General features: G+C 43.7%; 1 protein-coding gene across 1 annotated transcript; it reads left to right on the top strand.

Moving 5' to 3' along the window:
• Window positions 1-412: 412 nt before the first annotated feature.
• On the top strand, window positions 413-25,235 carry LOC121869282 (protein TRACHEARY ELEMENT DIFFERENTIATION-RELATED 7A-like). The gene is made up of 3 exons (XM_042370527.1): window positions 413-513; window positions 23,742-23,931; window positions 24,555-25,235. Exons 1-3 carry the CDS (start codon window positions 413-415, stop codon window positions 25,233-25,235), a joined length of 972 nt encoding a protein of 323 aa, XP_042226461.1.
• The last annotated feature ends 1,286 nt before the right edge of the window (window positions 25,236-26,521 follow it).

Here is a 26,521-nt window from a genome sequence, read left to right as displayed (position 1 = left end):
AGGGAGAGGAGGAGGTGGGATAGGGAGAGGAGGAGGTGGGATAGCAGGAGGAGGAGGAGATGGAATAGAAGGAGGATATGAAAGAGAGGAGAAGAACACACACACACACACACACACACACACACACACACACACACACACACACACACACACGTAAGATATATAACTTCCTTTCAACAGGTCAGCCATAAAACCTAAATTAATTGGTTCAGAAATCCCATGAACAAAAGGTAATTAGACGACCAGACACACAATTACCTTTTTACACATCGTCATAAAAGTGTTTGGGTGGATCAAGGAGCTACAAACCCTTAGTCCAGAGTCTTCTAATTTTTTCCCCCCCCTCATAGCTGGGGATGTGAGAGTAAGGTAATCACCTCACTTATGATACAACGCTAATTAGGAGACCAAGATGGCGTCGAAATTACACCAGAGACTCGACCGTTATGTGTTTCACTGTGTTAGGAGAAAAAAGATGAGTTTAAGAATGTTTGAAAATATGATCAAACGTTGGTAAGTTTGTCTGTCTGTAATAAACAATGCTGAGGTAAAAATAAAAATAAAGATAATAAAAAATTAACTTTGTAGTTTATTATGATCGACTAAGTTCCCTCTGGCCTGTTGGGTTGTTTACTCATTTGAGATAATTCGATTCATTTCCTTCATTAATTCAGAGGTAAGGCCACAGGTAGAGACAAGGTCAGGTAGAAGGAGTATAAACAAGAATTATACCATATTAACGTCACTCACAATCAACGTTTGTTATTATGTCAAGAGTAACCACAGCACTACGAGTACGCAGAATACAGGAAGATAACACAAGATAACGCTAATGTAGTCACGAACACAAGTACAGGGACCAAGAATACAGCAAGATAACACAAGATAACACTAATATAGTCACGAACACAAGTACAGGGACCAAGAATACAGGAAGATAACACAAGATAACGCTTCAATGTGATCACGAACACAAGTACAGGGACCAAGAATACAGAAGATAATACAAGATAGCATGTGTAGTCACGAACACAATTACAGGACCAGAATACAGGAAGATAACACAAGATAACGCTAATGTAGTCATGAACACAAGTACAGGACCAAGAATACAGGGAAGATAACACAAGATAACAACTAATATAGTCATGAACACAAGTACAGGGACCAAGAATACAGGAAGATAACACAAGATAACGCTAATGTAGTCACGAACACAAGTACGGGGACCAAGAATACAGGAAGATAACACAAGATAACGCTAATATAGTCATGAACACAAGTACAGGGACCAAGAATACAGGAAGATAACACAAGATAACGCTAATATAGTCATGAACACAAGTACAGGGACCAAGAATACAGGAAGATAACACAAGATAACGCTAATGTAGTCACGAACACAAGTACAGGGACCAAGAATACAGCAAGATAACACAAGATAACACTAATGTAGTCATGAACACAAGTACAGGGACCAAGAATACAGGAAGATAACACAAAGATCTTGCTAATGTAGTCCTTGAACACAAGTACAGGGACCAAAATACAGAAGACCTTACAAAATAACGCTAACACAAGATAACGCTAATGTAGTCACACAAGTACAGGGACCAAGAATACAGGAAGATAACACAAGATAACGCTAATGTAGTCATGAACACAAGTACAGGGACCAAGAATACAGGAAGATAACACAAGATAACACTAATGTAGTCACGAACACAAGTACAGGGACCAAGAATACAGGAAGATAACACAAGATAACACTAATGTAGTCATGAACACAAGTACAGGGACCAAGAATACAGGAAGATAACACAAGATAACACTAATGTAGTCATGAACACAAGTACAGGGACCAAGAATACAGGAAGATAACACAAGATAACACTAATGTAGTCACGAACACAAGTACAGGGACCAAGAATACAGGAAGATAACACAAGATAACGCTAATGTAGCCATGAACACAAGTACAGGGACCAAGAATACAGGAAGATAACACAAGATAACGCTAATGTAGTCATGAACACAAGTACAGGGACCAAGAATACAGGAAGATAACACAAGATAACGCTAATATAGTCACGAACACAAGTACAGGGACCAAGAATACAGGAAGATAACACAAGATAACGCTAATATAGTCATGAACACAAGTACAGGGACCAAGAATACAGGAAGATAACACAAGATAACGCTAATGTAGTCACGAACACAAGTACAGGGACCAAGAATACAGGAAGATAACACAAGATAACGCTAATATAGTCACGAACACAAGTACAGGGACCAAGAATACAGCAAGATAACACAAGATAACACTAATATAGTCACGAACACAAGTACAGGGACCAAGAATACAGGAAGATAACACAAGATAACGCTAATGTAGTCACGAACACAAGTACAGGGACCAAGAATACAGCAAGATAACACAAGATAACACTAATATAGTCACGAACACAAGTACAGGGACCAAGAATACAGGAAGATAACACAAGATAACGCTAATATAGTCACGAACACAAGTACAGGGACCAAGAATACAGGAAGATAACACAAGATAACACTAATAGTCACGAACACAAGTCACTTTACGCGCTGAAATCTCTGGACTGTTAAAACGATTCCCCAAAATGCTTCTCTTAAACGCCTCTGTGTTAACTCATTCAGGTTTGATATAGATTCACACAGAAGTATAAAGGAAGATCAGATCTGTTCGTGTCTGTATATTAAAGTTCATTTACAGTTCCTTACACATCCTGGTTATAAAAATTGCACTTAGACTTTCGTTTACAAGTGAGTGAATTTTATTATTCCCAGGAGCGTCGTGGAAGAAAGTGAATCGCTGCCTTAAGGTGATATTTTATTCACACTCTGGAAACACACACATCGTACTATAAGAAAAAATGTCTTCACGTAATTTACCGGGTGGCTATAAATCATATAAGCGATTCTAAATATTATAAAACACTAATAAATCTACAACTTACGACAAGAAATATTATTAAAAACTCCCCAAAAAATTATTATTAAAGCTAATTAAGTTCAATTTGAGGTCCATTTTTGGCTCTGCAAACATCAAAGCAATAGTCTGTTTCCTTCCATACAATTTTGTGCCATCACGTGCTAAACTTTCCTAACAGCCTCTTGTATCCTTTCTTTCAATGTTAGTCTTCGCATATATGTTTAAAATCCTGAAGACCATTTGTTACCACCCAGTATGATCAAAGTCAGTGTACTAATATGCCTGAAAAAAGTGGAATTACTGTATATTTTGTGTATGTGTGTGTGTGTGTGTGTGTGTGTGTGTGTGTGTGTGTGTGTGTGTGCAGTTCGTTCATTATGTATCAACAGAACCATCAGCGGAGAGTTAGAGCGGTCAGGCCCCAGAGCAACGACGTGTTCTCGTATAAATGTTGAGCGAACTTTATCACACCCCGGGGCGTCGTTGGTGGCAGATAGAATGTGTGTTAACGTCGGGTGTATGCTGTTGGCTCTCCTGTCTTACTGTTGATGCTGGTCCACCACATATTGAGGCAGATGGTGTGGAGGTAGATATAGTGCGTTACTGATGCTGGACCACCAATCTACCACCACACACCCAGGTACTCACTCTCACACGCAGGTAAAGCCCACTAAAACTTGTACTCGTAATGTACTCGTTTCCTGATGTACTACTGTTATGAAATCTCTGTACAGTACTGCTATTTCTGAATTAAAAACTTACATAAGAGTTTTATTCGTATTGAGTACAAAACTAATTTTGAAACCCCTGTACCTGTACTTGTATCTGCGCCTATAAAATTTGTATAATAATGTATTCTTGTGAAGGATTTTTTTATATAATTTTAAGAACTCTATAACTGTACTATAATACTGTTTTGGATCACCTGAATATTAGACACCCTACCTTATTTTACCTGAATATTAGACACCCCGCCTTATTTCACCTGAAGATTAGACACCCCCGCCTTATTTCACCTGAAGATTAGACACCCTACCTTATTTCACCTCAGCATTAACCGAACCGAACCTCAAGTTAGCGTCAGGGTGGTGGACTGATTCTTCAAGTTATCCGTTGTTTCCGAATGAATAAAATTAAAGGAAATAATACAGTTTTATTCTCCTATGTTCAATGGTAATTACTACTACACACACCAAGACGTACTATGACCTTCGCTCCTCTTGTGTGCGTGTGCGTGCGCGTGTCTGTGTGTGTGTGTGTGTGTGTGTGTGTGTGTTTTAAAGAGAGAAAAGACGAGAACGAGAGACAAAGACCAAATAAGCAACGACAGAAAAAACGATAAATAAAGATAAACAGATAAATAGAAAAAGATAAATACAGATAAACTAACAAACAATAAGAGAGAGATAATACGAAAGAGAGCTAAACAGGGAAACAATAATAAACAAAGACAAACACATACATAGAGAGAGAGAGAGAGAGAGAGAGAGAGAGAGAGAGAGAGCCAGGCAGATCTGTCAGAATACAGCCAGAGAAATTGGGAGTTGGGGAGCGAGTCTAAAAAAAAATCAGCGTAATAAAATAAAAATCACTGAAACGTGAACGATTCTGAGGAACTGTGTGCATGAAAACACCCCGAGGACCAAGGGGGTGTAAAATAGGTGGGGAGGGGAGGGGAGCAAAAATAGGAGAGGGTGAAGGAAGGGAGAGAGAAGAGGTGGGGTAGAAAACAGGGATAAAGAGGGAGAGAGAGAGAGGAATGAGAAGGGGGAAGAAGGAGGGAAGAGAGAAGAGGGAAGAGAGGAAGAAGAAGGATAGAGAGAGAGGATGAATGGGGAGGATAAAGGGAGGGAGAAAAGAAAAGGAAAAAAGAAATGAGAGAGGAAAAAAGCAAGGTAGATAGAATGAGAGGAGGAATATGAGAGAGAGAGAGAGAGAGAGAGAGAGAGAGAAAGAGAGAGAGAGATACTACAAGTCACGCCTCCATCTCTGTCTTCCCAGGACAGTGGAATAAAATACATGTACACGCAAATGTAGTAATTGGCATCACAACATAACTGTGAGGATCTCGGAGACATCACCTTACAGTACTTCATGGTAGAGAAATTCTATATTGACTTTCTCGATACGTTGGTAATAATACATTGAACCATTAAAAAATATTCTTTATGCATTATGAGGGAATTGTTTGATCATAATTTGTTAATGAGAGATTGTAAATTAGTTTCAAATATATTATACGAGTAAGAAACATCGGACAACTAGTACAAACGGGACTCATATGTACACCATTACATATATACTGCTTATTATTTATTTCCTATGTGCTATTATGTGAAAAATATAAAGTTTGTTGTAACACGAGTTACTAGATACGTCTGAACACTGTGGTCACCTCACAAGAGTAAACACACGAAATACCTATTATAGATGAATAAATAAACCTTATAAAGTTTATATGGTAGAGGCGTCGCGACGACACTGCGGGGTTGACCATCACAGTTCAGCTGGCCTGTGGTTCAATGCCGTGTTTGTCAGGGGCGCTTCTTTTTTTATATGTTAAAGTTTAAGTAGGTGACCATCTGTACTGTTTTCACCCATATGATGACCTTTCACTTAATTACCAGCATCTTGTAATTATCATTATTTTGGTCGTACAGTAGGATTTTACCCAATGAAAAAAATCGCCCAATGGGATTTTTATTATAAAAAAATGGTCCCATGGTATTTTTTTTAACAATGAATCGTCTCTCTCTCTCTCTCTCTCTCTCTCTCTCTCATTGCCTCCCTTTTCCCTACCTTGCTCTATCTCCCTCTTTCACCATCTCCTATCCATCTATCTCCCTCCCTCCCACCTCCCCCTCTACATCTCCGATAACCCACACAGTGTTAGTGAATAGGCCGACAGGTTGTTAATTATGCCGTACCTATCAGAGAGGACCCAGCGTACGGGCCCAGCACACCTCTGTAGTGAACCACGTGCTCTACTCTCAGGCACTCACCTTCTCTCACTCTCTTGCCTACCCCTGGCCTTTTCTTTTTTCCTCCCCACTCAGTACGTAAACTTTGTGATAAACTTTTAAAGTGTACAGTTGAACATTATATGATTCAGTGTGACACTGTCAAAGACTTCAGGCCACCTGGCTTATTGTATCATGAACTATGGAATTACTACATTGAATCGGGAGTGCTTGAGGACATTCTTGCAGTCGATCCTAAATTTTCTAGTTTATACGGATTAGTCGGCAAATAGAATATGACTTATACTGTATATGAACCACTGTCTTGCGTGGCGGTCAACAGTGATAGCACCCTCAGTGTCAAGACCTGACTGAACTATTTAGAATAGGTAAATTGTACTCCAAGCTTCGCCAATAAAGTTGTTAAAATCCTCATCTCCACTCTCACTCCATTTTCTCTTCTCCTTTCCTTCTTCTATCTTCTTCTTCTCACCACACTTTTCCACTGCTTCCAATCCTTCCCATACTCTTCCTTCGCTTCACCCCCGTCACACCCAGCACCTTTCCCACACTCCTCTTCCTGTCAATGCTAATGTCCCCCTCCCACCTCCTTCCAACCCCACTACTACTGTCATCACCGCCACCCCTTTTCACCCCCCGTAGAGATGAGGGGGGGGGCGGGGGGAGGCAGGGGGCGCTGAAGGGGGACAATGAGGGTGACGGGAGAGGGGTGGTGACAGGATGGGGTGGGGGCGTTGACGGAACAGGGGTTGGGGAGTTGGGGAAGAAAGAAGGGGAGTGGGGTGAATAAGGACCGTGACAGTAGGGGGAAAGAGGGGTAAAGGGGGAGGAGACGGGGGAAGGAAGGATAAAAGGGGGTGGATGGGTAAGGGAGAAGGGGTTGTAGGGGAGGTGGGGGGGTGGAATTGAATGAGGAAACAGAGCCGGTGTGAAGGGAGGAGGCGGTGGACGGTATAGTGACAGGAGACGAGGGAGAAAAGGGGAGGAGGAAGAGGACGAAGAAAGGGGGAGGGGCAGCTGAACACAAGGGGGGTGTTGATGAGGCTCTGGTCTGCCCCTCACACTGACGGACAGAGATTAATTAGCATAAAGAAACACTCGCTTGTTCCTTGCTGTCAGCCTCATCCCACCCCCACCCCACCCCACTCTGCCCTGCCCTGCCCTGCCCTGCCCTGCCCTGCCCTGCCCCCGCCCTGTCTCATCCTGCCCCGCCCCGCCCCACCAGCCTAATGCCTCCCTGTTTTATCCCGTTTATTTTTACTTCTTCTTGATCAGCGAGTTGATGCTGGCACCCTAGAGGATAGCGGGAGGGAGGGAAGGAAGGAGGGAGGGAGGGAGGGAGAGAAAGGAAGAAAGGGAAGAAAGGAAGGAGGCAGAACGGGAAAGGAAGAAAAAGAGGAAGGGAGGTACGGTGGTAAGGAGGAAAAAAAAGAAAGGAAGCAGGAGGAGGGGCGAGGCGACAATGGTATAGAGTTCAGTAACAAAAACAGAAGGAGGGATAGTAAAGTGGGAATAGAGATAATAACAAAAATCAGTTTCAAAAATATTACGAAAGAAAGGAAGAGGAGAGGATACGATAATTAAAGTGTTCGGGAACATAAATGAAAGACGAACAAAAATCATGAACCGGGCCGGAATTTTCACGCTAAAACTGCCAGTTAGGTTAAGGTAGGGTAGTTTAGGTTAAGTTAAGGTAGATTAGATTAGTTATAATAAGCTTGGTTAGGTTAGGTTAGGTTAGATTAGGTTAGGTTAGGTTAGGTTAATTTCCACGTCCTAATTTAAGACCAAAAATAACTGATTCCCTTAAAATAAAAAAGAGTCCTGAGAAGCGGAGATAAATGTACCACCTCACTCGTCACATCACCACGGACACACACGAAGAGGAACAGTCACACACAGACACTTGCCTCGCACCAACACTACACTAGACACTACCTTACTGTTCTGCATTGTTTATTTTCCTATACTTCTGATGCAGAGAGAGATGCCCTCGAAGTGGAAGACAAATGGAGGAATGTAAGGAAGGAGAGGGAGAGGCGGCGATAAGAAAGAGTTTGGTAAAATAAATATGTAAGAAAATAATAAATCAAGGAGAAATGACTCACAGGGAAGCCTTGAGAGCAATAAACACACCTAGATATGAGTCACGGAGAGTCTGTGAGTTAGTTATGTCAGCCTAACTGGTGTAAAGTAAACGTGACAAGTTATTATTAAAGCCACTTAGGATATTATTTGGGCAATTTAATGTTGTGTCGACTAGTTACATGTAAACATATACCTTTCCAGCTGAGGTGAAAGTTTAACCTACGAACATTTTTTATTTTTTGGAGAATTTGGACTCTGGTTTGGAAATTCGATCTCACTGATGAAATTATTGTCAGGGTTATGATGCTCCATTGACTGTGTGTATTATGACAGGGTTAAGTAGTTGAGGTCAAGGCAGCAGCAACAACACCTTTACAGACATTCACATAACACGGGTATTACTGCACCATTTCAGGTCCTTGGATATCGTCACTATTAACTATAGCACTCTGCTTGTATCAATATTCCTCAATAAATATTCTGTATCAATATTCCTCAAAGAGTGAAGGAGAGATCAAATAGAGAAAGATAATCTGGTGTGTCGGCAACGTCAATCTCTTTAAATTTTTCAAGAACACACAATAAAAAGAATCTTCTCGTCTATTTTTGTAAGAAGAAAATAAAATCCTGATGGGCTGCTGATGTAACCTTCTTCCTCTCTGCTGTCAGTACGTCAGTCAGGGAGAAGGAAATGAAAAATGAGACCCTGATTCTCTCGACGTGTGGGGTCCGTGACACGTGGCCCTCAGCCTTGTACTCTCTCCCTTCCACGTTGCCCTCACTTTCTTACGTTGTCCTCACTCTCCCAGTTGACCTCACTCCCCCCACGTTGTCCTCACTCTCCCAGTTGACCTCACTCCCCCCACGTTGACCTCACTCCTCCCACCTACTACAGTCCGGGCCACCAAAGGAAAGTTTATTTTGTTCGATCCTTCATGTAAATGATTCTTTATCAGAGCTAAACGGGAATTGTCCTCACAGATGAACTAAAACTGTAATGACAATGAGACAAGAGAAATGAATCTATCCCAAGTACACATTGCCATAACGCTCACACAGGCGTACACTAACATACTCCAAATTACACACACACACACACACACACACACACACACACACACACACACACACACACACACTACTGTTAGATAGGGTGGAATCAAAGGCATTTCGTTTTATTAACTCTCCTCCTTTAGTCGACCATCTCTCTTCCCTTTCTCTTCGCCGCAATGTTGCTTCACTCTCTCTCTTTTAGAGGTACTTTCACGGGCAATGTTCGGTGGATGTGGCATCCTGTGTACCGCCGGCAAGGCCGTGGGCTCGTAACACAAGTTTCGCCCGCGGTGCCCACCGTTTCTCTGTGAATATCGGTCACACTAGATTCACACAGTCAAACTGTGGAATGCTCTGCCTTCTTCTGTGTTTCCATACTTATACAATCTGTCTCACTTTAAAAAGATGGTTTTCCGGCATCTTCGTGGTGTAGATTAACACAGTATAACCTTTTTCTTCTCTATTTTCAATTTCTTACTGTTCTTATTTTTTCGTCCCCCAGGCCCCGTTGTGGGTCGTTTGACCCGTGCCCGGGTGGGCTAATTCCAGGAAAAAAAAAATCTTTACGAATGTAAAAAGAGCCACGTAGATGATTAAATACGAATATATACTGTACAGCACTGATGCAATTTATGACTGGTTATTCTCAAAAATAAGCCACACACAACTAACCCCCACACCCACAACACCCACCCTCACAACAAGTGTTCCGAGCAACAATTCACCCTCAAAATAACCCACAACTAAATTAACCAACAATTAAATTTACCCACCGCCAAATTAATCCACCCTTAAATTAACCCACCGCCAAATTAATTCCTCCTCAAAACAAGAGCAACTTGTCTGGGATCGACCTAAGTGTCCTAACTCACCAAAATGAGACTTATTACCGTTCCCATAAGGGCCAAATTCAGACCTAATTACCCTAAAAGACACATTACATTTAAGGGATCACCTGAAGATTAGGCGCCCCAGCTTTATTGAATTTGATGATTAAACACCCTAACCTAACCTAACCTGACCTAACTGAACTTAACTCGTCCAGGTAACGTTAGTGTGTTTAATCATCAGGTGAAATAAGCTGGGGGTCTAATCCTCAGGTAATCCACTTCAGGCTCCCTAGAAGGACTCGTAGTTACTTGAATGTTAAAACTGTACAGTCACCTCAAAGAGACCATGGTTCCTTCTGATCGAGTCAATATCGAAACTAAATGAGACATTGCAGCGTCGGGCCGGCAGTGTTGAGGTCCTGGATTACACACACCAGTGAGTAGTCTTTTGTTATAATGATTCTACCTCATTACAAGATACTGGTAATTAAGTGAAAGGTCATCACCCATCATATGAGTGAAAACAGTATTGATGGTCACCAACTTAAACTTTAACATATAAAAGAGAAGCGCCCCTGACAAACACGGCGTTGAACCACAGACCAGCTGGACTGCTTTGGTCAACCCCGCAGTGTAGTCGCGACGCCTCTACCATATAAACTTTATAAGGTTTATTTATTCATCTATAATAGGTATTTCGTGTGTTTACTCTTGTGAGGTGACCACAGTGTTCAGACGTATCTAGTAACTCGTGTTACAACAAACTTTATATTTTTCACATAATAGCACATAGGAAATAAATAATAAGCAGTATATATGTAATGGTGTACATATGAGTCCCGTTTGTACTAGTTGTCCCATGTTTCTTACTCGTATAATATATTTGAAACTAATTTACAATCTCTTATTAACAAATTCTAATCAAACAATTCCCTCATAATGCATAAAGAATATTTTTTAATGGTTCAATGTATTATTACCAACGTATCGAGAAAGTCAATATAGAATTTCTCTACCATGAAGTACTGTAAGGTGATGTCTCCGGGTTCCTCACAGTTATGTTATGATGCCAATTACTATGAAACTGTAGAAGATACGAGTCAGAGTTTAGGTAATGATTCATTGCTGCAAGACTCGAGAGGTTATCCTAAAACTGTATCTAGCGCTTGTGAGACCTCCCTTGGATTATGCAGTTCAGCTCTAGTCACTGTACTGCAGAATGGATATCGAATTCCCAGAAAGCATTTAGAGGAAGATGACAAAACTAATCCCGGGCAATAGGAACCTTGAGTATAGAGGACAGATTAAAGCTTCTGAATTTGAACTCCCTCGAGAGACGTAGAGTGAAGGGCGATATGACCCGAGGTATATGGATGGAAATCAGGGTTAAACAAAGGTGATATAACAATAGTACTCAAACTCTCCAACCAGAAGTGAACTCGTAACAATGGTCCTAAACTAGACAAATTTGAATTTAAGCGAGAGATAAGTAAATATTGGTTTGGAAATAGAGCAGTGGATGAGAGGAACAAGTTTCTGAACTTCATCATTAAGTCGAGCACGCTAGGTAGCTCCAAATAAAGGTTGAACAGGTGTATGAACGATAGAGGGTGGGGAACAAGGGCGTAAACGGGCTGCCTAGTATGGGCCAATAGACCCGCTGCAGTTTCCTCCATTCTTTTGTTCCAATGTTATTATATTCTAAGGCTGTTATACCCATCCTCACACCAATTGTTCCGAGCAACAATTCACCCTCGAAATAACCCACAATAAAATTAACCCACCTTCAAATAATCCCACCCTTAAATTAACCCACCGCCAAATTAATCCCTCCCCCAAAAAAGAGCAACTTGTCTGGGATCGACCTAAGTGTCCTAACTCACCAAAAAGGAGACTTATTACCGTTCCCATAAGGGCCAAATTCAGACCTAATAACCCCAAAAAGACACATTACATTTAAGGGACCACCTGAAGATTAGGCGCCCCAGCTTTATTGAGTTAAATGATTAAACACCCTAACCTAACCTGACCTAACTTAACTTAACTCGTCCAGGTAACGTTAGTGTGTTTAATCATCAGGTGAAATAAGCTGGGGGTCTAATCCTCAGGTAATCCACTTCAGGCTCCCTAGAAGGACTCGTAGTTACTTGAATGTTAAAACTGTACAGTCACCTCAAAGAGACCATGGCTCCTTCTGATCGAGTCAATATCGAAACTAAATGAGACATTGCAGCGTCGGGCCGGCAGTGTTGAGGCCCTGGATTACACACACCAGTGAGTCTTGGTTATAATGATTCTACCTCATTACAAGATGCTGGTAATTAAGTGAAAGGTCATCACCCATCATATGAGTGAAAACAGTATAGATGGTCACCAATTTCAATATTTATTTAAAAAGAAAAGAAACGCCTCATACAACATCGGCATTGAACCACAGACCAGCTGGACTGTTATGGTCAACCCCGCAGTGTCGTCGCGACGCCTCTACCATATAAACATTAAAAGGTTTATTTATTCATCTATAATAGGTATTTCTTGTGTTTACTCTTGTGAGGTGACCACAGTGTTCAGACGTATCTAGTAACTCGTGTTACAACAAACTTTATATTTTTCACATAATAGCACATAGGAAATAAATAATAAGCAGTATATATGTAATGGTGTACATATGAGTCCCGTTTGTACTAGTTGTCCGATGTTTCTTACTCGTATAATATATTTGAAACTAATTTACAATCTCTTATTAACAAATTCTAATCAAACAATTCCCTCATAATGCATAAAGAATATTTTTTAATGGTTCAATGTATTATTACCAACGTATCGAGAAAGTCAATATAGAATTTCTCTACCATGAAGTACTGTAAGGTGATGTCTCCGGGTTCCTCACAGTTATGTTATGATGCCAATTACTATGAAACTGTAGAAGATACGAGTCAGAGTTTAGGTAATGATTCATTGCTGCAAGACTCGAGAGGTTATCCTAAAACTGTATCTAGCGCTTGTGAGACCTCCCTTGGATTATGCAGTTCAGCTCTAGTCACTGTACTGCAGAATGGATATCGAATTCCCAGAAAGCATTTAGAGGAAGATGACAAAACTAATCCCGGGCAATAGGAACCTTGAGTATAGAGGACAGATTAAAGCTTCTGAATTTGAACTCCCTCGAGAGACGTAGAGTGAAGGGCGATATGACCGAGGTATATGGATGGAAATCAGGGTTAAACAAAGGTGATATAACAATAGTACTGAAACTATCCAACCAGAGGTGAACTCGTAACAATGGTCCTAAACTAGACAAATTTGAATTTAAGCGAGAGATAAGTAAATATTGGTTTGGAAATAGAGCAGTGGATGAGAGGAACAAGTTTCTGAACTTCATCATTAAGTCGAGCACGCTAGGTAGCTCCAAATAAAGGTTGAACAGGTGTGTGAACGATAGAGGGTGGGGAACAAGGGCGTAAACGGGCTGCCTAGTATGGGCCAATAGGCCCGCTGCAGTTTCCTCCATTCTTTTGTTCCTATATTATTATGTTCTAAGGCTGTTATACTTATATAATCTAATATTCCGTTCTGAATGTAGTTATAGCAAACACAAAGGCGATAATTTTTAATGTTTCAAAGCCATAGAAAATCCTCCGATTTAATATGAAGCAAACAGCAACCAACAACAGCAAACAACAACCAACAAATGACGACAACAACAGCTCTGTATGACAAAATGACAACAATGACCCAAACAAGCGGCAGCGACGACGACAACAACCAACTAACCCATATGGCATGTGGCTCCCAAACAACAGCAACAACAACAACGACGACCGACGACGTAGCAACAACAACAACGACAGCGACGCTGAAAATAACAAGCAAACGACAGCAACAGTGACGACGACTAATAACCAATAGCAACTATGACGACAACAGCAACAACGACAACAACGCCAAACTATGACGACGCGACAACAACAGCAATGACAGCAACAACAGCAACAGTAAGCAACAACAACCGGCAGAAGCAAGCGACAGCAACAACCAACAGCAGCGACAGCGCAACAACGACAACAACGACATGTGTGTGAAGCGACGGCACTTGGCGACCTTAACATGGCAACTGGCAGTAATAATAACCAATGACGACTGGCAACAACAATATGTAATAGCGACAACAACCAACAACCTTGACGCGACAGCGACAACAATGACAATGACGACGCTTTAATAACCAACAGCAACAGCAACAGCAACAACAACCAGCAACAGCGGCAAACTGACAGCAACAACGAAGCAACTGACAACAACAACAACAACAACAACAACAACAACAACAACAACAACAACAACAACAACAACAACAACAACAACAACAACAACAACAACAACAACAACAACAACAACAACAATAGAAAGAAACCAAGGAATAACAGTAGATAAAAAGGAAGAAAAAGTAGAAAAGAAACCAGGGAAAAGGAGAGGAATTACTCAATATATAATTGAGTCAATGTACTAAATATTTTTTTATATTTTCCCCCAGGGGGCTAGTTTATTGGGCACCCCCTTGTCATCCTGTGCAAGGTGAAACGCAAAAGCGTTTACAGCACCCACCTGGGAAGCATGCGTAGTTCATGCTTGCCTTCATGACTCATGCATTAAGGGAGTAAAAGCCTGAAGGGTCATGGGTTTTGTCAACAAGTTACATAAAGTGACAGAATGATGAGTGTGTGTGTGGGGGGGGGGGAGGGGGGAATTCCTGGTACAATTATTATCAGTGATCGCCCAGGCTAGCAGGGTCAGTCACCTCCGTCAAACGGCAGTACCCGCGGCCGACGTTTGAATTAGACTCGGTCACTTATTGTTGTTTTAAGACTGAAAAATCCTTCACTGTTACGTGGTCCACGATTTAGCTTACAAAGATTAATATTTATTGTGAGGAAATAATTAGACATTTTACGAATTGGTGCGATTAACGTTATGAGGTGAGCGAGTACGACTGCACGAGTTAGTCTGATTAGGTTAGCGTTAAGGCGTACAGTATATGTGGATATTTATTACTGAAGATCTTATTCTACGTTAGAATCTTTGTGTGACTGGCAACGAGCCCCTAACTGCAGTTCCACGGTTTTGAAGGCAAGGAGCTGGAATTTGGTAGGGGAGAGCAGTTGGACTAAGCGATGGTTTCACATTATTAACTCCTGTTTATCAGCCAGCGTGAAGCAGTAAGAACTTAACTAATCTATACAGATAAAACACACAGATAACGTCTGTTACCTGGAACAATTTTAATGAAATTATTGCAACAGTAACAATAATGTGTGCTTTGCAAACGACTTCATGACGTTATAATACTTACTCAGACGATCACCCCTAAAACAGCAGACACGACCCAAGTGACATTCTATTGTCCACCACCAGCCAAATTTGGCCCAGTGGCGGGAAAGGCATTGGATCACTTGTTTTAATGTGAATTTACACATTTTCGTGTGGTGGTCTGACCCCACACACAAGTCGCAGACGCGGGGGCTCGGAGCAGTGCACACAGCTCGTCCCAAACTAGCGGTCACCCAAACTATAGCGACCCGGTGTTACCATCACCCTCGGTGTAGTGAGAGGTGCACCGGGCGGCCATAACTGAGGACTGGATGATGGCGCGATAATAAATGCGCCCGGTGGAGTTATGGTCTTCGTTTTGTGCAGTGTGCAATGAATAGCACCTACCATGACACCATCAACATGGCACCTTACCAGACGTGCTTTCTAAAGAAGAAAGTACTTACAGGATAGGCACAAAAAGTGGAATAACTTTAAGCAAACTAGCTAAAAACCAGGTGGAGTTTGTGTGCTACAGAGGTCTTAAGTCGGATTTTGTTCCTGAGAAATAATTAAGTATTCAGCAAATTATTCTACACAGTCACTGTAGAAGCAGCAGCCTAAATGATGTGAAAGATTCAAGCTATACAATTTTAGTCTGATCATTGTTAGGTCAACCATTTATATATGTAAGTTACCAAGTTACTAACTTGCTGATACAACAGTCACCAGGCTTTGCTCACGTTATATTAATGATGTAAAATGTGATAAAATATTGATGCATTACAACATAGCATTAATGACAGGTCAGATATGCAATTCCAAACAATGACTCAATATTATGTAGAAACTTGCGTGATAACGTTTCTCTATACATTCACGATAAGGGCGTCTAGTAACCAAATACTTTTGTCTACAGTATTAGTCTTACAATACTGTGATTTTTATAATACAGTATAAGCTTGCTCTTACATTCGTGGTTTGTGAATATAATCTCCACGCGTGAATACCTCCAACTGCTGGGACACACTCGTCAACGACACTTGGACTCCGTGTTGTTAACTCTTGAAAGTCAAAACTAAACCAAAGGACTCACAAGGTTAGCTCTCGCTTTTTATTCTGATGGCCGAGGACACGGAATTTTTGAGGTGATTGTACATGTTAGATTCATTAAAGAACGAAAGTTATATGCTCATGATCATACTAAGCAAAATATGATACTATAAAAAAAATTATTTACGTATGAACGGAGCGTAAAATTTATGACCCTATTTTAGAACCTTAGTAAGGAGAGTTCGACCTAACCACGACAAAAACTCTTAAACCACGACCCCACTTAACGACCCAACAAAAACACGACTCCACTATGAACCACACAAAATTACTTCAAAACTGCCCAAGGAATTTCTTAGGTTTATGAAGCGTTTCCGGAGTAAATATACAAGCCAGGGGTCGCCCGTGCCAACACTACTGAGAAGTATTTGTGTAATTAACAGTCTCACGCAGATTAAGGCTGAAGGCAGAATCAACTACCCAATCCCGGAGACAACAACAACAACAAACAATAACTTCACCTGATAATACTTGTTCGTATATCTCTTGGTATAACCTGCATATACCTCTGACCTGGTATAACCTGTATGTATACCTGCCTTAATATAATACCCACAGGTACAAAAAAAATCATTAACCAAACACCTCAATAATATAGTCAGGTAAATAAGTACGTAGAAGTTGCAGACAATACTGATTACCTCAACACCTCTGACAATACCTCCCATACTGTGGGTCTCTTGGAATAAATTATACTAGAAAAAAAATCAGAACGAAATTATATGTAAACAGACGTCAAAAATACCCAATCACAGGAACCTCAAGTAGACGCCACATAATGCTAAGCGTCCAGAGGAATTTTTTTTTTCCTTAAAGACGACAAAATTTTCATTACTCTTCTCAGTAAAACCGTAACTTAATCCTGTCAATTACATCGGTGAGACGGTAGTATAGAAGGACGAACAGACAGATAAAGAGATGTTATGTACTGGGCTATAATAATAATAATAATAATAATAATAATAATAATAATAATAATAATAATAATAATAATAATAATAATAATAATAATAATAATAGGGACCCATTGATTTAACAGGATATATTAAGAGTATTTCAAGCCGGTATTATTGTTCAACGTTGGTTCTTGAATAAATTAAAAGATAAAATAGTGTTTTTTCTTCTGTGTTTTGTTTACTTTCCCCAGTTATTATTAGAAAGTCTCTCTCTCTCTCTCTCTCTCTCTCTCTCTCTCTCTCTCTCTCCTCTCTCTCTCTCTCTGCCCCCCCTCCCTCCCCTCCCCCCCTCTCTCCCCCCTCCCCTCCTCCCCTCCCCCCCACCTCCCCACCTCTCTCCCCTCCCCTCCCCTCCCCACCCCCCCACCTCTCCCCCCACCTCTCTCCCCCTCCCCTCTCTCTCTCGCCATAATTTCACGGTACAGGAGATAACTGATCACCTGCCTGATACAACAGTTCAAATATGTTCGACAATCAAGCTATTACTGCCTCACAAAACCTAAAAAATGTCACATAATTTATTTCCATTAACGCACTAAATAAAAGTCACTCATAAAATGTCAGTTTTTGCCGAGCATGACCGAACAATTCCATTACCCTGGAGCGTGGAATTCGAATAAGTGTTTTGATAGATTATGATTGTGTGTGTGTGTGTGTGTGTGTGCGTGTGTGTGTGCAAGACCTACCACACACACACACACACACTCCCCATCCCCACACCACATCTACCACACTTCTCTCCTCCTCGTCGTAGTCGTCATCCTTTCTCTCCTCCTCCTCGCCATCATCCTCTCCCTCCTCCTTCTCCTCCTGTAAGAACCACCGCTCCTGCCTCCTATTACCACACCGCCAACTAATACAGATGTCGGGGCTAAATTACTTCATACCGCCGAGTTATTGTACCAGCCAAGTGTACCATTAACCCACAGGAAAATCCGCCACAGACACATGATAGTGCCACACCACACATAATTTACCTGAGAGTTAATCATGGAATTTACCTGAGAGTTAATCATGGTTTATTATTTCTCACCTGTATTCACCTACCTGAAGGGGAAATACAAATTCTCCTCAATATGTACCTTTTCCCTCGACTACCAGCAGTTAATAGCCTCTGGGACGATCCTTGGAGTCACCTTGTGTAATTGTGTCATAGGTGTAAAATGACTTCCACGTTATGAATTACACGGGGAGTGACAGTAACAACACACCGTGTACACTAAACACACACATAAACTGAAAAGATGTGTTGTTCTTGTAATGTGGCCAATTTGTAAATCCTATTGTTGAGGATAAACCCACACAGAGAATATGAAAAGGTGTTGTTTTTGTAATGTGTTCAATGTATAGCCACGTATAATAATAACAACCCATTGTCCAAACCAAACACACACACATAAACTAGTAGAGGTGAGGTTTGGTAACGTCTCCAATGTGTAACTAGGTAATACAAGGTCTCATTGTTCACACTAAACCTACATATAGAATGGTGAAGATGTGGTGTTGTCTCCACCGTGTAACGACATACCCTAAACTACATGATGACCCACCCATCCACACACACACACACCCACCCACCTACCCACATTTGAAGACGTGTTGTTTTTGTACAGTTTCCATTATACAAATACAACAGGTATGAGAGAGAGCCGCTGTCCATACTAAACACAGGTAAAAAGATCAAACTACATAGTCTAAGCGAATAAAAACTCACTCTGGAGATTACACACACAAAAAGTCGGCCATGTCTAGTTTAGCAATGTCTCTTTCTGTAAAAAGTTAATCTGAAGTTGTAAGCGTAATAATCAATCCAGCTACTGAAAATGCAATAACCAGAGGAGACTAAACATACATACATACACACCAGGTTTAAGATTCTTATTTTGGGAAGGGAAACGTAGAGGTGTGAACCCATTACACAGAGCATCGATAACATAAGAGAATAATGCTTGACACGGTTCTTTGTGAGGTCCTTCATAACCGTTTAATTAATTTCAAGCCTGACATGCCTTGGACATACTGCCAGTTGACTTACTATTTACATTAAGACCAAGTTCAACCTACAGTACATTCTTTTGGCGTTCTCAGCAGTTATCACAATTCGTGGAAGGTAGTTGTTGCTAGGTGATCCTCACTTAACAACCGGCAGCCAATCGTCTCCAAAGGATGAGACACATGGGTGGAGCTTAATCGATTAGTCAATTACACAGAGTATCAGTAAATAAAACTACAGGTAATGTTTTTAGTGTTCGGTACGACTGTTGTTTGATCTATGAATACCAGTCACAAAAGCTACATATGACTATACCCACAAATACAGTCACTTCGTTACAAAAGTTGTCACTGACTGTCATAATGCATTTTGTCCTTGTACCAGCTAATGCAGCCCACCAGTCACTTTATGACATAAAGCCACTACTAAGAGTACCAGTTAATGCAGCCCAAATTAGTACTAGTTAGAGGTATAATGCAACCAGTGAGCGCAGGAACTAATGCAGTCACCAGTCATTATACCAGCTAATTCAGCCCTGAGTCCTGGCAGTGGGTGACCCAGCGTGTGTTAATCCCTGATGGCTAATACATCACGACCTGCAGTGCTTCCTCCTCCTTCTCCCTCCCCAGTATAGTACCCCATCCTCCCCCTCCAGTATAGTACCCCATCCTCCCCCTCCCCGCCTCCAGTATAGTACCTCATCCTCCCCTCCCGCCTCCAGTATAGTAACCCATCCTCCCCCTCCCCGCCTCCAGTATAGCCCCATCTTCCCCTCCCGCCTCCAGTATACCCCATCCTCCCCCCTCCCCGCCCCTCCAGTATAGTACCCCATCCTCCCCTCCCGCCTCCAGTATAGTACCCCATCCTCCCCCTCCCCGCCTCCAGTATAGTACTCACCCTTCCCTCCCCTCCCCTGCCTCCACCATAGTACCTCATCCTCCCCCTCCCTTCTGCCCCAGCCTCCAGTGCATCACCCTTCCCCCCAGTATAGTACCCCATCCTCCCCCTCCAGTATGAGTATAGTACCCCATCCTCCCTCCTCCCCGCCTCCAGTATAGTACCCATCCTCCCCTCCCTCCAGTACCCCCCCTCCCCGCCTCCAGTATAGTACCCATCCCCCCTCCCCGCCTCCAGTATAGTACCCCATCCTCCCCCCTCCCCGCCTCCAGTATAGTACCCCATCCTCCCTCCCGCCTCCAGTATAGTACCCCCATCACTCCCTCCCCCGCCTCCAGTATATCCTGCCTCCAGTATAGCACTCACCCTTCCCTCCCTCCCTGCCTCCAGAATAGTACCTCATCCTCCCCCTCCTTCCCCCCTCCAGTATAGTGCATCACCCTTCCCCTCCCCGCCTCCAGTATAGTACCCCATCCTCCCCTTCCCCGCCTCCAGTATAGTGCATCACCCTTCCCTCCCGCCTCCAGTATAGTACCCCATCCTCCCTTCCCTGCCTCCAGAATAAGGCACCTCATCCTCCCCTCCCTGCCTCCAGTATAGTACCCCCATCCTCCCTTCCCGCCTCCAGTATAGTGCATCACCCTTCCTCCCCTCCCGCCTCCAGAATAGTACCTCATCCTCCCCCTCCCTTCCCCGCCTCCAGTATGGTGCATCACCCTTCCCTCCCTGCCTCCAGTATAGTACCCATCCTCCCCCTCCCCGCCTCCAGTATAGTGCATCCCCTTCCTCCCTCCCCTGCCTCCAGTATAGTACCCCATCCTCCCTTCCCCTGCCTCCAGTATAGTGCATCACCCTCCCTCCCCGCCTCCAGTATAGTACCCATCCTCCCCTTCCCGCCTCCAGTATAGTGCATCACCCTTCCCTCCCGCCTCCAGTATAGTACCCCATCCTCCTTCCCGCCTCCAGTATAGTGCATCACCCTTCCCTCCCTCCCTGCCTCCATAAGGCCCCATCCTCCCCTCAAGTATAGTGCATCACCTTCCCCTTCTCCAGTACAAGGACTCTGTCACTCAGGCATAATTGAAAATTAAATCGAGCAATCTCTCCCCCACTACACACTATATTAATTCACCTGTTTACTTATCCACACAGTCTCTCAGGGGCAACATCTTCAATATGACAGATTAATATTTTCAATTTTGTTTTCAGAGGTAAAGTCAAATATTGCCAAAACCAACATGTCAGCGATCTTTAAAAAATAATGTATGTAATAACAAAATAAATTTCTAGCACACACACACACACACACACACACACACACACACACACACACACACACACACACACACACACACACACACACACACACACACACACACACACACACACACACACACACACACACACACACACACACACACACACACACACACACACACACACACACACACACACACACACACACACACACACACACACACACACACACACACACACACACACACACACACACACACACACACACACACACACACACACACACACACACAAACACACACACACACACACACACACACACACACACACACACACACACACACACACACACACACACACACACACACACACACACAGGATTTAAATTAACCACGAGCGATGCAGGCAATTAAGAAAATACGTGTACTTAAATAGTTATACCTGAAGATGGGGTCACTGGGCACAGTTAAGGGGGTGAGGCCTCCTGTGATCCCCAAGTCGTACCCAGGGAAGAAAACGACGCCGTAAGTGATGGAAGTAGTTGTGTCAGTTGTTCCATTATCAGATAACGGTATTAAAAAGATGTGGTTAATATTATAACAAATATCTTAATGATGTTTATATCTTTACGAGTCGTTGAGTTAAGATGTTGATGATAATGTGTTGATGTTGATGATGCTGAGTAATGTGTTGAGCGAGATGTTGATGATGTTGAGTAATGTGTTGATGTTGATGATGCTGAGTAATGTGTTGATGGTGTTGAGTAATGTGTTGAGCGAGATGTTGATGATGTTGAGTAATGTGTTGATGGTGTTGAGTAATGTGTTGTGCGAGATGTTGATGATGTTGAGTAATGTGTTGATGTTGATGGTGTTGAGTAATGTGTTGATGGTGTTGAGTAATGTGTTGATGTTGATTATGTTGAGTATTGTGTTAAGTTAAGATGTTGATGATGTTGAGTAATGTGTTGATGGCGTTGAGTAATGTGTTGATGTTGATGATGTTGAGTAATGTGTTGATGGTGTTGAGTAATGTGTTGATGTTGATAATGTTGAGTATTGTGTTGAGTGAGATGTTGATGATGTTGAGTAATGTGTTGATGTTGATGGTGTTGAGTAATGTGTTGATGGTGTTGAGTAATGTGTTGAGCGAGATGTTGATGATGTTGAGTAATGTGTTGATGTTGATGATGTTGAGTAATGTGTTGATGGTGTTGAGTAATGTGTTGATGTTGATAATGTTGAGTATTGTGTTGAGTGAGATGTTGATGATGTTGAGTAATGTGTTGATGTTGATGATGTTGAGTAATGTGTTGATGTTGATGGTGTTGAGTAATGTGTTGATGGTGTTGAGTAATGTGTTGATGTTGATAATGTTGAGTATTGTGTTGAGCGAGATGTTGATGGTGTTGATGTGTTGATGGTGTTGAGTAATGTGTTGGCAGAGATGTTGATGATGTTGAGTAATGTGTGATGTTGATGGTGTTGAGTAATGTGTTGATGTTGATAATGTTAGTATGTGTTGAGTGAGATGTTGATGATGTTGAGTAATGTGTTGATGTTGATGGTGTTGAGTAATGTGTTGATGGTGTTGAGTAATGTGTTGAGCGAGATGTTGATGATGTTGAGTAATGTGTTGATGTTGATGGTGTTGATAATGTGTTGATGTTGATGATGTTGAGTAATGTGTTGATGATGTTGAGTAATGTGTTCATGTTGATAATGTTGAGTATTGTGTTGAGTTAAGATGTTGATGATGTTGAGTAATGTGTTGATGGTGTTGAGTAATGTGTTGGGAGATGTTGATGATGTTGAGTAATGTGTTGATGTTGATGGTGTTGAGTAATGTGTTGATGTTGATAATGTTGGTGTGTGTTGAGTTAAGATGTTGATGATGCTAAACAAGAGATGTGTGATGTTGGATTTGAGACCCCCACACACACACACACCATAAAATAGAAATAACAGGTTACTCACCAAAAACAGACAAGATATCTTGGCCATTACAGGATCAGGAGTAGATGCAGTGAAGAGCAAGTGGTGGGGAGGAGGAGGAGGACAGGAGGAGGAGGAGGTGGCCCTGTTCAGCAACCACCACCAGGGACCACTGACAAATGTGCCAATCTACTGGGGTAGTAACGTTGCCCCCTCCCCTTACACCCGGGAGAGAGCTCTGGCCTGATCCTGGACTCACCACGTTACTGCCCTTTAATGGAGCAGTGCCATGGTACTGTATCTACCTCCACCATCCTGGCCCACAGCATCCTACAGACCCCATCATCCTGGCCCACAGCACATCCTACAGAGCCCCTCCTGGCCTAGCACATCCTACAGACCCCATCATCACAACACATCCTACAGAGCCCCTCTCCTGGCCCACAGTACATCCTACAGACCCCATCATCCTGGCCCACAGACATCCTACAGAGCCCCCACCATCCTGGCCCACAACACATCCTACAGACCCCATCATCCTGGCCCAGGTATCCTATAGACCTCATCATCCTGGCCCACAGTACATCCTACAGACCCCATCATCCTGGCCCACAGACATCCTACAGAGCCCATCATCCTGGCCCCATCTTCTAGAGCCCCCATCATCCTGGCCTAACACATCCTACAGAGCCCCATCATCCTGGACAGTACATCCTACAGACACATCCCCCCCCATCTGGCCACATCCAGACCCCATCATCCTGGCCCACAGCACATCCTACAGAGCCCCACCATCCTGGCCCACACACATCCTAGACCCCCTCATCCTGGCCCTATACATCCTACAGAGCCCCACCATCCCACAGTACATCCTAGAGCCCCACCATCCGGCCCACAACATCCTACAGAGCCCATCATCCTGGCCACAACACATCCTACAGAGCCCATCATCCTGCTTTAACATCCTACAGAGCCCCACCATCTGTACAGCATCCTAGAGCCCCCACCATCCTGGCCCCAGGCCTCCTAGAGCCCATCATCCTGGCCCCACAGCACATCCTAAGAGCCCACCATCTGGCACAGTACATCCTACAGAGCCCACCATCCTGGCCATCCTGAGGCCCATCCTGGCCCACAACACATCCTCAGAGCCCACCATCCTGGCCCACAGCATCCTACAGAGCCCACCATCCTGGCCCCACAGTACATCCTACAGAGCCCCACCATCCTGGCCCACAGTACATCCTACAGAGCCCCACCATCTGTTGCACATCCTACAGAGCCCATCATCCTGGCCCTACACATCCTAGAGCCCCACCATCCTGGCCCCGTACATCCTACAGAGCCCATCATCCTGGCCCCACAGCACATCCTAGAGCCCCCACCATCCTGGCCCCTGCACATCTACAGAGCCCATCATCCTGGCCCTAACACATCCTACAGAGCCCCACCATCCCTGCCCCAACACATCCTAGAGCCCCACCATCCCTGGCCCCAGCATCCTACAGAGCCCCATCCCCTGGCCCCTAGTACATCCTACAGAGCCCATCATCCTGGCCCACACAACACATCCTACAGAGCCCACCATCCTGGCCCACAGTACATCCTACAGAGCCCCCACCATCCTGGCCCACAACACATCCTACAGAGCCCCACCATCCTGGCCCACAGTACATCCTACAGAGCCCCACCATCCTGGCCCACAACACATCCTACAGAGCCCATCATCCTGGCCCACAACACATCCCTGAGCCCCACCATCCTGGCCCACAGTACATCCTGCAGAGCCCCATCATCCTGGCCCCCAACACATCCTACAGAGCCCATCATCCTGGCCCCAAACACATCCTGAAGGCCCATCATCCTGGCCCCACAACACATCCTACAGAGCCCCCACCATCCTGGCCCCCAGCACATCCTACAGAGCCCCACCATCCTGGCCCCTAGTACATCCTACAGAGCCCATCATCCTGGCCCTAACATCCTACAGAGCCACCATCCCTAACACCTCATCTCATAATCCAATCCTCCCACTAGACAACCCACAGAGCAGAAGGACCTCCCTGACATAAACTGCCCATGACCACTCTTCCACACCCCGTTTACCTACCCATAACCTCCTCCTCCACCTCATCCCCCGCCTGTCCTCCTCCTCACACCTCATCCCTGTCCTCTGTCCCTCCTCCCCACACCCCTCATCCCCCGCCTCTGTCCCCCACCACACCCCTCATCCCCTGCCTCTGTCCCCACCCACACCCCTCATCCCCTGCCTCTGTCCCCACCCCACCCCTTATCCCTGCCTCTGTCGTCCTCCTCCACCCCTCATCCCAGTCCTCTGTCCTCCTCCTCACACCTTCAACCTCTGCCTCTGTCCACCTCCTCACACCCCTCATTACCCCTCTGTCCCCCCCACCCCCTTATCCCTGCCTCTGTCCTCCTCCTCCACCCTCATCCCTTGCCTCCCTCCCCACACCCCGCCTCCCCTTCAACTGTCCCCCCACCTCCCATGCCTCCCCAATATTCATCCCCCCTTCCCCTGTCTCCCCAACACTCATCTCTCCTGCTTGTCCCTCTCCCACACCCCCTCCCCTGCCCCTGTCTCCCCATACTCATCCTCCCTTGCCTCTACCCCCTCCTCCTCCTTCCCTGTCCCAATCCCCTCTGCCCCCCCCCCCCCCCACCCTGTCACAACATGGTGCACCTCCCCAGGGGCGACCCTGGCCAATACTGTTAGGACACAATTGGTTATTCCGTGGATGTGATGACCATTGACAACACGAAGGATGGCATATTACTCCTGCACTGTCCTGTCCTCACAACCCCTCACTGTTGTTGACGAGAGACAAGATTAAAATTACTTATGTCTTACTGATTTACTTATCAAGGTTACCTACAACGCAAAGACGACGTAGACGCGAGGTAAGACAAAACATTACTCATCTTACAGATTTACTTAAACGCAAGATTGATGTTGACGAAGAACAAAAATAACATTTATTGGGTCTTACTGATTCACTTAAGTTACTTAAATCCAATGCCGATTTTGACGTGACAAAAACAATTTGTATCTCACTGACTTATTTATTACTTAAACGCAAGACCGATGCTGGAGAAAGATAAGATGAATTACTTGTATCT

Source organism: Homarus americanus, unplaced genomic scaffold, assembly GCF_018991925.1.
Source record: "Homarus americanus isolate GMGI-L3 unplaced genomic scaffold, GMGI_Hamer_2.0 scaffold36734, whole genome shotgun sequence".
NCBI lineage: Eukaryota > Metazoa > Arthropoda > Malacostraca > Decapoda > Nephropidae > Homarus > Homarus americanus.
The sequence above is the reverse complement of the archived record's forward strand: the minus strand, read 5'-3'. Positions and strand labels throughout refer to the sequence as shown.

Bases quoted from the DNA above. Each gene is read 5' to 3' on its own strand.
- LOC121869282 (XM_042370527.1), top strand. From the start codon at position 413: ATGGCGTCGAAATTACACCAGAGACTCGACCGTTATGTGTTTCACTGT. The intron at 514-23,741 runs GTAAGTTTGTCT...CCTGGCCCACAG, and splicing joins GAAAATATGATCAAACGTTG to CACATCCTACAGAGCCCCTC. The intron at 23,932-24,554 runs GTATCCTATAGA...CCTGGCCCACAG, and splicing joins ACCCCATCATCCTGGCCCAG to CATCCTACAGAGCCCACCAT.